Source organism: Triturus cristatus, chromosome 4_1 (genome assembly GCF_964204655.1).
Source record: "Triturus cristatus chromosome 4_1, aTriCri1.1, whole genome shotgun sequence".
Taxonomy (NCBI): Eukaryota; Metazoa; Chordata; class Amphibia; order Caudata; family Salamandridae; genus Triturus; species Triturus cristatus.
In genome coordinates, this window is record NC_140585.1 from 252,490,368 (window position 1) to 252,507,627 (window position 17,260).

Consider the following 17,260-nt stretch of genomic DNA (forward strand, 5'->3'; position numbering starts at 1 on the left):
CCACACAATCTAGTAACCCCTCTACTATGACAAATCTACCCATGCCATCTACCAAAGTTTGATTTTACCTGAAGGGGACTGAGGGCTTGATCCTTATTAACGTACCCCTGGGATAGCCAGAGTAATCCATTCAATTCTCCACCATTTCTGGAGTCTGATTCCCGTCCCATCTGCCAAGTACATTCCTTGCAAGAAAGCAATCTGAGTGCCCCTGCACTTAAGGAAAGTGTGACTATCATATTGTTTTTTAGCTGATGTCATGCAGCACACATTCCAGGTAGGGTAACCTTAGCCTTAGTGGGCGAAACTAGGAATGAGTAAGAGTAGTATTACTGGGACAGCACAGCTGTGTCTGGAGGTCCTGACCCACACCAGGTCAGTCCCTTGTAAGTCTCCAAATACCCTTGAAACACCAACAAAATGACCAGACTTGACTAAGCAAAGTACCCAGCTCCTCACCCCAGGGCTGCAGTGTCACATCTGTCTGCCAAAACACTGAATCTAGGAACAGTAATTAACTGTAAAGTCTGCTATCATTGGCATAGGTTTCTCCTGTGTTTTTGCCTTTGCCACCTGTTATTTTGCTGTGTGTTGGACTTTGTGTTTGCTTGTCTAGATGCTTTGGGAACTCAGCCACTGCTGTTCAGTGCCAAAGTGCAAGTACTCCCTCTGTAAATTGTTGTTATGGATTGGTGATTCCATGGGGGGGGGGCGTGGCTAACTGGCCAACATGGCGGACGCGAGTCCGTAAAGCTCGAGCCGTTAATCCCCCAACTCTGTTAATTTCTCCTGGTAAACTTGCCATTCACGTACCTGCTGGCCGGAACCTGGTAGCTGAAGCTTTCCTGCATCTAGAGAGCTGTGCCCTGAGTCTTGTTGGCCTGCCGACACCACGGTGATACGGGCGAAGACTGTGCGGCCTTCCTCGCTGCGAGCCCACGCGCGGCCTTTCCAAGCCGCAAGATGGCCGCTAACATCTGAAAGAGGAGATCAGCGGCGGACTGCGCGAGGGAGACGCCGCTGCTGGTGGAGGGCATGAGACAGGGCTGCCCCCCTTCCTGGAGAACTGATTGCGGCAGTGTGTAGTCCGCGGTTCCGCCCGTCCAGAGGGGTGTTTCCCTAAGCTGAGTGGAGCCGGGGAAGCAGGAAGTGCACAGGACAAACTCTCGCGCCGCAGCCGGGCGTTCCCAGACGGCGGAGGTGCTGCACTCGCCGAGGGCCCCACCTGCTAAAGCAGTCCATCCGGCATCGGCACAGCCCTGAAGCCGGGGGCCTTCTGGTGTCGGTGGTTGGCTGTGGCTGTGCCTGCCTGAAATTGGACACGCGGAGCTAGCGGGACTCGGCGCTGGAGGGTGACACAACACCGCATACTGGACACCTGGACGCCTTGGAGGTGCAGTCCCTGATGAGACAGGAAGCCCCTCGTGCGCCGCCGTCATTGAGGAGTGTGTACAGCCCAGTCGAGGCGGAACTAAGGTGAGAGGGCACAGCGGATATAGACAGCCCGTGGGGGTGCCTGGAGCGGCCTGGAGCTGAGGTAGGCCCCCACGCACCGGCCTGCGGTTCCAGTGGCAGCAGCCTCTGGTGGGAGACGAGGGGAGCCACGTCCTCGAAGCATGACCTGGAGGCCTCCAACGGGACCACCCTGCCGCGGCCCGGCACCCGCAGCATCCACAGTGTGCACGTTCGTACCGGCGAGTGCCTGGGCGTGTGGCACCCCGGCGCAGGGCCCTAGTTGACGACGTGGTGTGGCGCGGGCGGGAATTCCAAGTGTGCACCGCGGCCATGAGGACGTTGGCCGGCGGTAGCTATCGGCACAGTGGTGGCTCCTACAGTGTGTCACAGGAGTGTACGGAGACCGTGCTGGACGCGTGCAGTGGATATCAACCCCCCCTCCTGCGCACCTGGGGCCCAGCTACTAGAGAGGTGACCACCCCCGGGGATCTCAACATCACCTGCACCAGCCTATAGCTGAGCAGACTCACAGCCCCACACTCCGGCACCCAGAGCTACTGTGGTCTGTCGCCTCGCTCTCACTGGACAACTCGCGGCTGAGGTCATATGCAGCCCCCACAAGCCGCTACCCGGGTCCTGACCACAAACAGCGGGGAGAGGTCACCGCGTTCTGCCCCACCTGGCTATAACCCTCATGCAGTTTCCATGGGAGCGGACTCCCCTGTCAGCAATATCACTGTTGGCACACCGCCCAACTGGTGTCCACCCGCGAATGCCCATGGCGCAGCAGCTTGTTATGGGCCGAATGAGAGCCAAGATGCAGCAGGGGCCCTTACGTGGGAACGCCTTGGACCCCATGAGTATGAATGCTGGAGGGGCGACTGAGCCCGCAACCGCAGCCCTGGCAGCCAAAACGGACTCCGTACTTGCAGCAGTAGAAAGGATCGATGACGCGCTGGAACACACCAGGACCTCCTTGGAAACCAGGATCGACAAGGTCACCTCGGACTTCACCTTCCTCCATGCAGACCACCGTAAGCTGGCGGACAAAGTCGCCGTGCAAGGCCAAACACCAAAAGAGCTTCAACCTGTCACGCAAAGCCATACTGCTGCGCTGCAAGACATGATATGTCCATGACCTGGAAGACAGAGCAGATGATGCGGAGGGCCGCTCCCGCCGCAACAACGTCCGCGTGGTGGGCCTGCTGGAAGGTGAAGAAGGTAGACACCCGGAGCAATTCACGGAACATTGGCTACGCGATCTCCTGCCTCACGGAACACTGTCACAGCAGTTTGTGGTTGAATGAGCCCACCGCATCCCGGCACAGAAACCCCAACCGGGAGCCAGACCACGGCCGTTCATCTTTAAGTTACTCAACTATAGGGACAGGGACGCGGTCCTTCAAGAAACACGCAAGATGGACAACGTTAAAGTGGGCGGCAACTCAGTTATGCTCTTCCCAGATTATTCGGCTCGGGTGCAGAGGCATAGGAGCAACTACACAGCCGTGAAACGACAGCTCCGCGTCTTGGAACTACCTTACTCGCTGCTATTTCCAGCCCGACTGCGTGATGTCACAAAAGAAGGGACCCGCTTCTTTGACTCCCCAGAAGAGACACAGGACTGGCTTGAAGAGTCGGGACTCTGGTCGGGTTCGAGATCTTCGTGCTCTGAAAGTGACACCACGCGAGCAGGAGAACCCGGCGACATTGGCGGCGGGGGACAATGAAGAATGCCCAGCCTGGGATAAGCGCCCCGAGCCCGGAGAACATGCGAAGGGAAAGACTGGAAGCCCTAGAAGCAGTCACCACCCTCGGCACCTTACAGGACCAGGAACGTCCGGACTCCCACGTGTGCACCACCCTGGTACCCAGTGGCACCTCATCGCCATCGATGGAAGTATCGGAGGATCTTGGACTACCAGTGGTAACTCCGCAAACTGCGGATGACATTATCTAAATTGACACTGTCATGACAGCCCTTGGCATGGACACCTCACGCAAGTAGCTCACTGTCTGTTAACCTCTGTGTTTTGATTGCAGTTGGGGGGAAGGGTGAGCCTACTGCACTAGCTGTAATGTCCTGTCCACATGGTTGTGGAGCAGCCACGACATATCTGCCCTGGTCGGGCTCCGTACATCATCCCAGGGGGACGGGGGACGGGGGACGGGGGAAGGAGGGAGAATGGGAGGAGAGTCACACTCGCTCGGTGCATTGGTTTGATTCAGTCTGCTGGTCCCGCGAGGCGACACTGGGGCTCACACGGATGGCACATCACACATGCAGAAACAAGGGGGATGGCCATAACATGACACCGCTAGTGCGCGCACCCCAATAGGCACCCCACTGACCTAGTTTATGCTACTTCACAGTTACAGTGGTTTGGACGGGCATCGCGAAATGCCCACCCCAGATGTTACACAGTTATGTTTTCTGTTGCAGCACACCGACTTGACACTGCCTGTCCCTGTTCCCCGCGCCACCCGGGCACGTCCCGGCCCCGGCGCCCCCATTGAATCGACTTATCCGAGATGGCACGCACTGACATAATTACATGGAATATACGCGGCATGTACACACCTGCGCGACGCTACTCTATATTCGCATATCTCCAAAGGCACTCCACTGCAATCGCCCTCCTGCAGGAAACACATATGACACAGCCGGAATTAGACAGGTTGCGCAAACGCTGAAGGGGTCAACTATATGGCACAACATATTCAGCTCACGCGCGGGACACACTAATTTGGGTGAGAGCGGGTACCCCGTTCATCTGTACAGACACAGTGATAGACCCCGCAGGCAGGTACACTCTGGCACGTGGGACACTCAATGGTCAGCAGATCCTGTTGGGCTCTCTTTACGCTCCGAACATTGACCAACCCTCATACCTAGCGCAATTGTCCACAACGTTGGCTCCCTCTGCTGGGCTCCCCTGGCTGTTGGGTGGGGACTTTAATTCGGTGTTAGACATACACCTAGATAGGTCCTTCCCACCCCTCCGAACAACAACGGCTGCCTCAAACGCGCAGGCCCTCACCGACTGGCTATCATCCTGGGTGTTATTGGATCTGTGGCGTGGCCTGCACCCTAATGATCGCATCTATTCTTATTACTCTGCAGTGCACAACCTTCACGTGCGGTTGGACAGGGTGGTAGGCTCCCCAGCACTGACCCCATTGATTGAGGACGCGGAATATTTAGGACGGACACACTCTGACCATAACCCTCTGAGGCTACGGCTGAACTGGGAACCTGATCGTCCTCCGGTCCCTACCTGGCATCTCCAGTCAGCGGCACTGGAGTACCTGGAATTCTGGCTATCAGGGGTCACTGCCTCGGTGCCATGTGGAACATACGCAAAAGCCTGCCGTTGTCACTTACTCGCCTTGAATCGCAACTGCTCCAATACGAACGAGAGGGCGAGGGCGGTGGCCACCACTCGGGCCGTCTGGTGAGCCTTCGGGCGCAGCATGCGGACCTCATGGAACGTCTGCGATGTCACAACTATGCAGCTCACACGGCTCGTACTCACGCCAAACCCAACAGAGCGGGCCGCTTGTTGGCCTGGCTGCTCAAACAGGAGAGCAACCATGCCCCAAATGGGGCCATACGCACACCTGAGGGGGCCCTGGTATACACACAGCATGAGATACACATGGTGATGTCCGACCACTACGCTCAACTGTACCGGTCCGCAGGGCGCTGTTCAGTCCCTGATCTGGATAGGTTCTTCGAGACTATCCGCCTGCCCACGGTTCCCGAGGACCATCAAGTAACGCTCGATGGCCCCCTTACTTTGGAGGAAATCGGGGAGGCGATCTGCTCCATGGCCTCTGGGAAGGCACCGGAGCCGGATGGCCTACCCGCTGAATACCACAAGGCCTACCGGGAGTCCCTAGTGTTGAGATTGCATGCCCTTTACTCCACAGCTCTGGACGAGCACACTCTGCCCCCCTCAATGCGTGAGGCCTACCTGGTGTCCCTTCTCAAGCCGAATAGGGTCCCCGAGAATTTGGGATCATACCGACCCCTGGAACTTCTTAATGTGGACTATAAAATATTCACCACGGTGTTGACGGAGCGCCTGGCACCAATAGAACCGGAGTTAGTCCACAGCGACCAGAATGGTTTTGTACCCAAACGTAGTACCTCACTGAATCTGCGGAGGTTCTTTAGGGTGGCGTTGGATAGTGCACAGGGGTGGCCTAGGGCGGGTTGCCTTGTGCTGGACCTTGAAAAGGCCTTTGATTGTCTGGAGTGGGGCTACCTCGCGGCAGTGCTGCTACGCTACGGGCTGGGCCTGGCGTTTCTCCAGATGGTTGACCTACTATACAAGAACCCTACAGTGAGGGTGAAGACAGGGCCATACATCTCTGACACCATACCAATCCGCAGAGGCACCAGGCAGGGGTGCCTGCTCTCGCCCCTCCTGTTTGTGCTAGCAATCGAGCCCCTGGCAGCGGCACTGCGTGCGACACTGGGTGATGGAATTCCCTTGGGGGATGCGACACATCAGGTATCCCTGTACGCGGATGACCTCTTGGTCTTCGTGAGAGATGTGAGTAATATTCCAGCCTGGCTGGTGCACATGTTGCGCGACTTCGCCGCTCTCTCTGGCCTCAAGGTAAATGCCAGCAAGTCCTGCCTCTACACGTTCAGGGGAGTCACTCAGGACCCGGACTACATACTAGATGGTGTGCGGGTGCAGTGGACAGGGGACACTTTACGCTACCTAGGAGTTCAGAAATATCGCCAACCGGCGGATCTCATTGAGGGTAACCTGGGCCGGGCTGTGACAGCAATTAAGTCCCAAATACGATTCTGGACCACGCTCCCACTAACAGTCACCGGCAGGGTAGCATTATCTAAGATGGTGATCCTTCCCCGCCTCCTGTACTACTTTGCTAATCTGCCAGTATATGTCCCGGCGGCCTTCTTCACCGCACTCACTCAGCTACTTCAGAACTTCCTCTGGGGCAACACAGGTCACAGGGTAGCGTTGTCTAAGTTGTACTTGCCCACTGACCAGGGAGACCTTGCTGCACCGTGCTTCGAGCATTACTATTTGGCAGCGCAACTACAATGGATAGCCTGCTGGCTAGCTGACAGGGGACGTGACGACACCGCGACCACAGCACCTCCCCTCTCTCTTGTTGATATTACCAAACTCTTTCACCCTGCCGCAAAAGCCCCAGCACCGACACCGCTCCTCATGGTGGTGGCTTACATATGCTACCGCCGTAGCCTATACCTTACTAGAACTCTGGTCCCCTACACTCCGGCCATACCACTAGAGGGCTCCCCCAGTGGGCTGGGAACGCTCACATCTGCTGAGCTAGTGAAGTGGCACGAAGCAGACATACAGACCCTATGACTTATACAGTGATGGCATTCTCATGACGTATGAATCCCTGGTTGAAAAGGCGGGGCTGCCACCTGGGCAATTTCTCAGACACCGCTCACTGATTGCGACTCTGACCTCCAGATGGGGGGACATTAAGGAGGAGCCAAGCCAACACCTTACCATACATTACCTTTATGTTATGGGGCGAGGTAGGCACTTGATTCGGTGGTTTGCGGCATCCCTACGTACGCACGCAGCGATAAGTTTGGAACCACTACGCCGAAAATGGGATGCAGATCTGGCGCGGCTACTAGAGGATAGGGAGTGGGGTAAGATGCTACAGAGTCCAACACGCGTACCTAGAAATATGAGGTTCCGCCAAAAACAGTTGTTTATACTCCATAGAGCATACCTTACACCCAAAACTATCAATAGGTACTTTCACCGCACAGATACGGTCTGCCCATGCTGCGCGGAGTTGGGAGCTGGGTTAGTGTGCTGTGGAGCTGCCACAGGCTACACTCCTACTGGGGGGCGGTTCGAGAGACGCTACACACGTGTACGGGCCGCACCATATCCTTTGAATGGCCAATTTACCTGCTGCACCTCTTTCGCAGAACGCCGTCCACAAAAGTTTCCTCTCGCTTTCTCGACTTGGGGCTGGTGGTGGCTAAACAGCTACTTACTAAAAGGTGGAAGGCGCCAGACCCACCACACATAAGGGCGTGGTGGTATTCGCTCCTGGCGTGGGCCAAGGCAGAGGGAATAGCTCTCCTGAGAGAGGAAACGCTTGGACTCCGGAAGACGCCTATTGCGACACAATCGGAGGGTCTACTACAGGCCTTGACACAGTCTGTCTGAGGGGGACAGCGCAGAGGGGCATCCTGAACATGGGGGAAGCACCCTTATGGGGAGTGTTGAATAAACTACCAAGGGTCAGTAACGTCGCCACACAAATACTAGTGCACTATCTGGTGCTCAAGGCGGGCAGTGCTGAGCTCTCTGGTTGGTGGTGTCTGCCTGCGGGAAGCCGGGGGGCGGGGGAGGAGGAGGCGGTGGGGACACGGTGCGGAATGCACATTCACAAGTCGGACTATGCTGCTGTTATTTGTTATTGGGGCTTGGTTGAATTTTGCCCTTTAATGTTTTTTCTTAACATCTGTGCACACATATATCCTGAAGACTGTGTAGACTTTGTACACCATACCACTGGAACCATGTCACCAATGTATGATTTCGCTTATCCTGTCCAGGTTAAACTTGTAACTAAACCACTACTGTCCTTGATATGTACATCAGTTTATCACTGGCCCACAGTCTTGTTCATCTGATATTGCCAAATGCTTTAGGGTATGGTCGATGTTATATGTTAAAAGCTGTGTTTTGTCAATGGTGGACGAACCCAAGTAAGTGTGGTACGATCACTGTGAGGCAGTGTTTGGGAACCCACTGGGTTGGTTAAAAGACCCCTCACACACCAACCTGGTTGGTGTCATGCTTCATCATTGGGGTCCCAACCGGGTGGCCGAATGCCCCCCGGTTGTGCTACGACGCCTGGTTACAGCGGAGCTGGTGTGGTGCAAAGGTGTGATGTCGTGTGGTTTAAAAATATCTCTGAGAATCCTTGCCGTTTAAATTTTATTACTGGCGGCTCAGGATATGATTAAAAACTAAGTATGTGATGCAACTATGAAAGAAGTAATTATCTTATAGTTGTATGTGTGGTGGGTCTACATGTTTCAGCCAACATGGCGATGTATGTGGGGCTTTCGTCAGGACCAGTGAAAGTGGTGAGTGTCAAAGTGGGTAGTGCCACGTGAGAAGTGAAAAAATAAAAAGATCGCTGGTATTTTCTGGGAGTTCTGACCTGCCAAGAGGCGCCTGTTGCTGTTCTGGGCCACTGGAGGATGTTCCTGCTGTTGGGAGCTGGAAAAGTAACGCAACAACAAGAAGCTCAACACATCTGCACCTGTTTCCGACGCATCGCTGAAGAAACCAACGCAGCACCTGCCCGCGACAGGAGAATTCGCCACACACCATATCGAGGGCACCGATCTACGAAGTCCAAGATCACCATGCTGATTCCGACGCAGGCCCTGCTGTGTGGCTGCAAGATCCAAGGCATCATTGGTCCGCGACTGGAGAAACCAACGCAGCGCCGTTGCTGCTGCAACATCAAGAACCGATGCATTCCTGATCCTCACGCATCGCACTGGGGCGCCACGTTGACATCAACGCTGGGGCCACAGTAAGAAACTGATGCATCAACTCCCCCCACAGTAAGAAACTGACGCATCAGCTCCCCTTCAGTAAGGAACCGATGCATCACCTCCCCTGTGTGGCAGTAAGGAACCAACACATCACCTCCCCTGGAGTAAGGAACTGGTGTATCACTTTGCCTGTGTGTAAGGAACTGACGCATCACCTTCTCTGCGGCTGGTTTTGTTTATGATTTTGACGCATCCAAGGTACTTTGTGTTGAAAGTGTCACATCTATAATTTGCTATGGAGAGAACTGTTTCTACCTTTAAAAAGTCATGTTTTAATTACTGAATTGCCGATTTTTGTTGGTTTGGTCATGTTTGGTTTAGATAAAGATAACTTATTTTTCTAAACTGGTGCGGTGTCCATTTGTAGTGTTTTTGTATTACTGTATGTGTGCACAAATGCTTTACACACTGCCTCTGAGATAAGCCTGTCTGCTCGTGCCAAGCTACCAAGGGGGTGAGCAGGGGTTATTTTAGAAGTGTATCCCCCTTACCCTCACTAGGAAGAAGGATCCCTACTTGGACAAAGGTGCAAACCATTGTCAACTAGCAGCCCCCGTTTCTAACAGGAGCCACGTAAGCCCAATAGAGGGAAGGCTCTGGCAAAAAGAAAGAGGCTTGAAATGTAAAATGAAGGACCAGCAGGCTCACCAGGAAAGGATACCTCATAAGTGATGTGATAAATCGAATTCTATGTTAACATGGTTTCTGTATGTCTACATAAGTGAGGGGATAGTTGTGCCCCAACCAGGATCAGGAGAGTCTGGAAGGTAAACAATCAGGGAGTCGAGTCCTTTTCTACCCCATCCCTGGTCCCTATTAAAAGTTGGCAATTTGAGAAGAACCAAGAGAGATCAAATGAAGGGTAGAAATATTGCATACAGGATTGTGTCCCTCACACTGTGGATGCTTTTTAGGGAAACCTGGCTGCCAATAACATGTTAGCAATCATGTATATAACTGTACTTTTTAATGGGATAGCTAAAGATATATGCAATATTTTAATTGTTAAATATGTACACAACTGCACGGTTTTAGAGAATAATTGCGAGAAAATGTTTGACTTTCGGAGTAGGAGGGGCAATAATGTTACTTAAGGGGGTGCTAAACAAAAATGTTTCGGAATCAAACTGAAGGTCAAGCGGTTTTGTAATGCCAATGTTACATGCAAATATCCTCATTATGTGCATTTCGGGGTACATTATTTTTTTGATACATGCCACTTCACATATAATATACATAAATAAAAGGAAGCATCAAACTTAAAAAATCTGTTTTCTATGTGCACATCTTTAGAAGTTGCATCATGTGCTTTTAAGTTCATTCATAATAAAGAGGTGTAGCATTTTCAAACAAAATCATATGTAGGAATTTCACTTACTCAATTCCATAGCTAAAGGTTTTTAAATAGCTGTTTTCGAGATTAAAAAGCAAAAAATGTCTTGTTGTTACTGCCAGCTCATAGTCCTACTTTATTATTTTTACACACTGAGGCACAAAAAGGCAATTTTTTTGAAAGACCCGGCTTTGGAAACTTTTAATGGAAAATAAATTAATCTAAGGAACAAAGTTTGGTAGTTGGCTCGTGCTGCGGTGCATTTTTCCAGAAGCAGGCCCATAACATCACATAATCGATTATATTGCCAGCGTTTTTTAAATTTTTTATTTGCAAAGTGTCATTCAAGCTGAAACATTGCCTGGTGTGCGTACTGATGAAGGGGGCATTACAATATTAATGTCTAATCCTTTCACAGCCCCAATTCTGGCTGATCTCTAAAGACCTGGGGCCATATGTATCAAGCCTTTTTCCCGTTTACAAACGGGCAGATACACAGAATCGGCCCGTTTGCAAATTGGAAAAAGCCTTTTGGGATGTATCATCCCAAAAGGCCATCGCAAAATACAGACTTGCTAAATTTGCAATTGTCTATTTTGCGAATGCAAATAAGGAATTGCAAATTGCGATTCCTTAAATGCAAATCTGGAAGCATCAGAAATTTGCTATTTGGCCTCAAGGAATTGCAAATCACCACCAACTTCAACTTGGTGGTAATTTGCAATTTTCTCTAAAAAAGCACCTTTTTGATTTTTTAAAAGTGCCATATGTCGCACATACATGCCCTTAGGGCATGTATGTGCGCAAAATGTGCACACATGCATATTTCAGGGGTGCAACAGGGTGTCCTTTTGGCACCCTTGCAACCCTGAAATTGCATTCTCAATTTGCGATTCTCTAATTGGTAATCACAAATTGAGAATGTCTTCCCATTCATTCCTATGGGCCTCCTAGCCCATAGGAATGAATAGGAAGGTATTCCTTATTTGCGAATATCAATTTGCGATTCGCAAATAAGGAATATGTAGGATTCGCAACATTTTTAGCAAATCATACATACATTGCATTTTGCGATTCTCTAATTGCGATTCGCTAAAAATCGCAATTTGAGAATCGCAAAACTCTTTTTTGATACATATGGCCCATAGCTTATTACCTCTTATCCTACTGATCTAATCTATTGAATTTATCCTGTTACCGAATTGCAAAGTGGGTTTGCGATTCGGTATTTGGAAGGGGCGTGTTTAGGGTGTCCCTTCCAAATACCGAATTGCATTGGTATGTATGAATGTTTTGTGACTGTGCATGCGGTTGCAAAACATTCGCATTTTACCACGAACTTCGAGTTGGTGGTAACCAATTCGCAAATGGGAAGGGGTCCCCAAGTGACCCCTTCACCATTAGGAATAGTGGCAAAAACGTTTTTTGAAAAGCAGGCAGTGGTACCACGGACCACTGCCTGCTCTTAAAAAATAAAAATAAAAAAAAACTTGTCTTTTTTTCCCTTTAACGGGCTGCATTTAAAAAAAATTATTGCTTTATTGAAAAGCCGTCACAGACATGGTGGTCTGCTGACCCCAGCAGGCCACCATCCTCGTGATTTTAGCGATTCATAAGGGATCGCAAATTGCGACCTAAGTCATTATTATTAATGAGGTAGGTTGATTTGCGACCCCCTAGGAATCGCTAAACTAACTCTTGGAGTTTCATACCTGAGGAATAGCGATTACCTAATTGCAATTCGCAAAAAATCGCAATTAGGAAACCGCTCTTCCTAATGTTGATACCTGAGGTTCCAAACCTCCAATCATACTTTACTGTTATGGCAAGGGGTGCACGTTTCCAGGTCAGATAATAGTGCGGATCAGACAGGTCATCCCAGAGCAATCTCTTTCTTTTGTCAAGACTTAATTGTGGTTGTTCCCTCTTAACTGGCTTGCCAAGTGTACACCTTGCTCTAGTGAGGGAATTTTTAGAGGCAACAGCTTGCTTTGCCACTGCAAGAAAACAGTTTTACCGCATTACTTTTCTCGGTCTGACAAATATTCTAATAGCTTTGCATTTGATTTATATCACACTGGCCTGTACAAAGACATTTATCTCTACTTGACCAAAATAATAAAAGTTTCTGGAGGCTAAAGTTTCTAGATAACCTGAATCTCTTCCCTTAAAATCTGCAGCATTCACAAAGGAGTGCACCATTGCTCAAACTGATTCAGTCCTGAATTTGGAACTCTTAACTAATGCTCTATGCACCAATAATTATCTTGTTGAGAAGGTTCTTAAGCTTCTTTCTGAAGGACATTTCTAGACTGTAGTCACATTACTACATTTCTGAACACTGCCCACTTCTTATGATTCTCTACTATGGCCTCACCATAATAGTTTTGCTCCTTTACATTTTTATTTTATCTTCTCTTCATCTCACTTGCTTCCATAGATCATACTAGCACATCTCTCTTTTGACCATTGATTGATCTCTATAAGACACTATTATCATTCTCTACAATGATCATTTGTTTTGTATTCCCCCACTACTGTTTTACTTACTTAAATATATTTAGGTATCCACTTTTTAAAAAATGAATCTGATTTTACCTTTCGAGCTGCCTGCTTGTATTCCGCCACACACTTATACATTTTTACTTGTGTATTTTCTCCCTAATTGTTAATGGGTAATTTTAATTATCATTCTGTATCTGCAATCATCCAGGTTGCAATGTAGTGGCAACTTATAACTGTACTATAGTGTGTCCCTCTTGTAAAAGAATGCAAACAAATAATTCAGCATGAAAAATAGTACACTCATAAATAATTAAATGAGGAAACAGATGGACAAAAGTTAGGAATTGAGATTTCCAAATTCCGATCAAATTGCGATTTTTACCGAATCGAATTAGGAAATCGCAGTTTCTAATGTAAGAAACCTCAGAACTTTTAGTGATTTCTAGTGGGTCTCAAATCAACCTACCTCATAAATATTAATGAGGTAGGTGCCAGTTTGCAACCTATTAGGATTGATAGCCATCACGGGTATGGTGGCCTTCAGGGATCTGCAGACCACCATGTCTGTAATTGCTTTTTAGTAAAGCAATCAAAACAAATGCAACCCATTTTCCTTAAAGGAAAACAAGAGGTGTTTCAAGAATAAAAAAATTAATGTATATGTTTCTTTTTTTAAGAGTAGGCAATGATCAGTGAAACCACTGCCTGTTGCTAAAAAATATTTTGTTAATTATTCTCAAAGGGGAAGAGGATCCATGGGGAACCTTTCCCATTTGTTAATAGGCACAACAACCTCTCAGTAATCATTAAAGAACGTAATATTTTGCAACTGTAATTCAGTTGCAAAACATTATTACACACCGCTGTCAAGTTGTATTTGAAAAAGTCACCCCAAACACGCTCCTTCTAAATACCGAATCACAAATTGAGATTTAGTAACAATCAACCGAATCGCGATTTAGCTTTTGCACATTTCAAAATGCTTTTTTGCAGTCACACACAGCCTATTTTGCCACGACCTCCTAAAAAGATTTGCCTAAAGTGCTCTAAAGCTCAACAGCTATGTGTAATCCAACAGGCTCTGAAAGTGATACTTTCTAATGTGCTTTAGGGATATGAACGTGTCCCACAATGTTTGTCCATGGTTTCTTTTAGGAGGCCATGTGGGGAGCAGGGTTAGTGGGATCGGTGTCAATGTTCATGCTGCCAGGGCTGTGGAGATTGGCAGGATCTCAGCTTCCTGTCCATGCGAATCTTTGAAATCTTTGAATCTTTCAGGATTTTCCAAAATGCTTGCAGCTTCCACTCCATCTTCAGCATGATAATAAATATGAACCCCATATTAGGGCAAAAAACAGACTGCATGTGCTGGGCAACATAAGGAACAGATCATGTATGTGTGCCCAGCCAAGTGCTGCACATCATAGGCCAGCAGAGTCACGTGCTTGAGACAGTTGAAAAGACAGAATATATACTTTACAAAAGAAGATAAGTGCGACTGAAATGGCTTCCTCCTCCTCAAATATTTCACTTTGAGGTTCAAGGCCATCATAGCTTTTACAAGTGTGTTAGTGACTTCTGACGTTTAGTCAGATAATTCCCACCTTAGTTTGTGATTTTACAGCTATGAGCAGATGCTTGCACATTTTTTCTCACAATACATAAGAAAGGATCTCTTGAATTTCATTTTATAGAGCCCAGTCACAGACTGAAAGTTAGGGTTACCATATTATCGCCAAAAAATCTTTGAACACTTTGGGCCTAATTATGAGTTCAGTGGTCAATCGGATCGCGAAACCCACGGTGGCAGTCCGGACACCACCGCACTCGCGGTGCGACCGCTGTATTTTGAGTTTGGCAGTGGGACCGCCACAGGACTGTCACAACGACCAGGGATCGTGGAGGCACAGCCGTCAGAGGCCGCAATATGCTGGCGGTGCTGATGTAGCACCGCCGAGCATATTCCGAGTTGCCTCACTGCGACCCTGTCCACAGCCCGCCATGGAAAGGGTGGTCGTGAGGCAACTCCCGTCGCCTCTGTGCAGGGAGGTGCATGCAGGGGGCACATGTTGTGCCCCCCTCCAGGTTTGCACCCCCTGTTCCTGCACAAGAAGAAATGCACAACACGGCGCATTTCTCCCTGTGCAGGAAGGAACTGTGGTGCTCCCGCGGCGCTGCTTTTCTATGCCTCTCCTTCGAGCCTTAGAAAGGCACCGCCATGGGATCGCCGCAGCAGGACCGCCCGCCCAGGATTAACTCGTCGTAATGCGGCAGATGGTCTGACTACGGGTTTGGCAGCCTTGCAGTGGGGCGCTGGCGTGGCGACCCGCTGCAAGACAGCAAAACTCATAATCAGCCCCTAAGATAGTGGGTTGCAATTTACAGCAAACCAAACTGTGAGCAAGCAACATATTGATGTTCTGTGTAGCAAGTAGGTACAAAATGTTCAGAGGAAACATAGTGGATGAGTCATAAATTGCTGATCATAGTGAACCACAAAAGCTGCAAGCGAACAACACTATTTTGGCAAAACGTCAGACACAAGACGAGAGATGGTTGAGTTAGTACTTGCTACTTTTCCCTCAAATATTTCACTAATTCAACCAGTTAGATGCTGAGGGTATCACATATACATTCCCAGCCCAGGCCAGGCTTGTCACTGATCTCTAATTGTTTCAGTTCATATCAAATTGTCTATGAAATAAGCCAAATATCTCCATCAGAAATCTGAGCTTCTGAAGTGTTTTTCGTTTTTTAGCTTTCCGACCTGGCACACATTCCCCTGATAAACTGTGACCAGTGGTAACAAAAGGTAATAGGTAAAAATACCGAAGGTAATAGTTAATGGGTAATAATGCTAAACTTTGCTGGGTTCGGTTAATTTGCACTTCTTTTGCAGGATTGTAGAGCAGTTGGATGTATAACCTAGAGCAGACTGCTTATAATTCCTGACAACATTCCCTGCCGCCACACTGCTTCAGTCTGTCTCCAGTGGTGCAGCCAGAGTGTCATGGGCCCTAGTGCAAGGAATGAAAGGGGCCCCCTGGCTTCTCTTGGAACTGTGAAATAAAGCAATATTCGGGGTTCAGTGAACCCTCAGGCCCCTGGACCTGGTGCACTGCACCTGCTGCACCAATGGAACCTACGCCCCTGTTCGCCTGCTGTGTGCTGTGGTGGGGGATGGTGTAAACTGCTTCCACTCATGATCACTGCGGGCACGTTCTTCTGTGAAGGGATATTGGGAAGGATTCCCCTGTTAGCAACAAACTTTAAAGCAAAATAATATTTGCTCCACTGCATGGGTCACAATTGAATTCAATCGTTGTAAGTATGCAGGCTATCCTGGAATTCAAGCAATTTCCTTTCACAGGTTACCTGGTGTTCGCATACACAACCTCAATGGGCTAGACCATGTTAGGTTTGTGAAGGTACCTACAGGCTGCCAATCTATACCAGAAGAGAGCAGAGCCATCAGGTTAGCAGCAGAATTATTGGAGAAGACCCTAGAAGCTGGAGAAATAGTTTCTGCTCTCTCTAGCTTGAGTGAGTGGTGGTATTGGGTAAAGACAAAAGCCCCCTTCTTCTGCTGTATCATCTATTAATTAGTAAATCAAATAATGTGTATCTGTTATGAACATTAACGTACTTGCTCATATCCCAAGCCACTTTCGAAGTTGAAAATTGGCCAGGTGATCACTTGACCTAAACACACAGCCTTTGGCACAACAGGTCCTCCCTAATGCATGCAGAAGAGCTGGAATCCGTGTACTTACACTGCAAGGGTTCAGGAGCGGGAGGGGGAGCAGAAGGAGGGGAATCAGGACAACCAGCAGCAGGTTTCGGGTCTTCATAAGCTTCTGGAGGACTGCCATCGCTTGTACTTGTCTCCGTGGTGCCACCGGCCTGCCTTTTCTTGGGTAGTCTACTATCAGGTCCGCACAGAGCCTGAAGAAGGGCTGCCTGCAGTGTTCCCACTGTTCTTCTTACGTTACTCAGACGCCTTAGTGCCTGCGAATAATCCCCCTCTTCGTTTTGACTCTTAGATTTAGGTTTTGGGATTTGGCACCAGGCCGCCTTGGTCAGCCTTGCGCTGCCCCGCTCTCCTCTCTAATTCCTTTTTAATTAAGGTGACGTGTTCCCCCCCAAGTCCAGGACTGTGTTCTTTCCACGACTCTCTCCAGCCTCCTATACATCCATATTTATTTAGCATTTTTTTATTGTATTTATCCAAAAACAGTTGCTAAATAGACTTTAGACTGCAAAGAAAATTCACCTGGCCAGAGGTTCACAATGATAGACATTAAGGCACAACCACTGATTCCCTGTGGTGTCAATGAAGTCCTCTTTTA

General features: G+C 49.0%; 1 protein-coding gene across 1 annotated transcript in view; it reads right to left on the reverse strand.

The window, feature by feature from the left end:
- Positions 1 to 16,886, reverse strand: part of SLC13A4 (solute carrier family 13 member 4) — a 233,885-nt gene extending 216,999 nt beyond the window's left edge. Inside the window, exon 1 of the mRNA XM_085650527.1 lies at positions 16,685 to 16,886. Within this exon, the coding sequence (XP_085506653.1) occupies positions 16,685 to 16,783 (99 nt within the window). The 5' untranslated portion in view covers positions 16,784 to 16,886. The remainder of the gene's footprint in view (positions 1 to 16,684) is intronic.
- Positions 16,887 to 17,260: the final 374 nt, after the last annotated feature.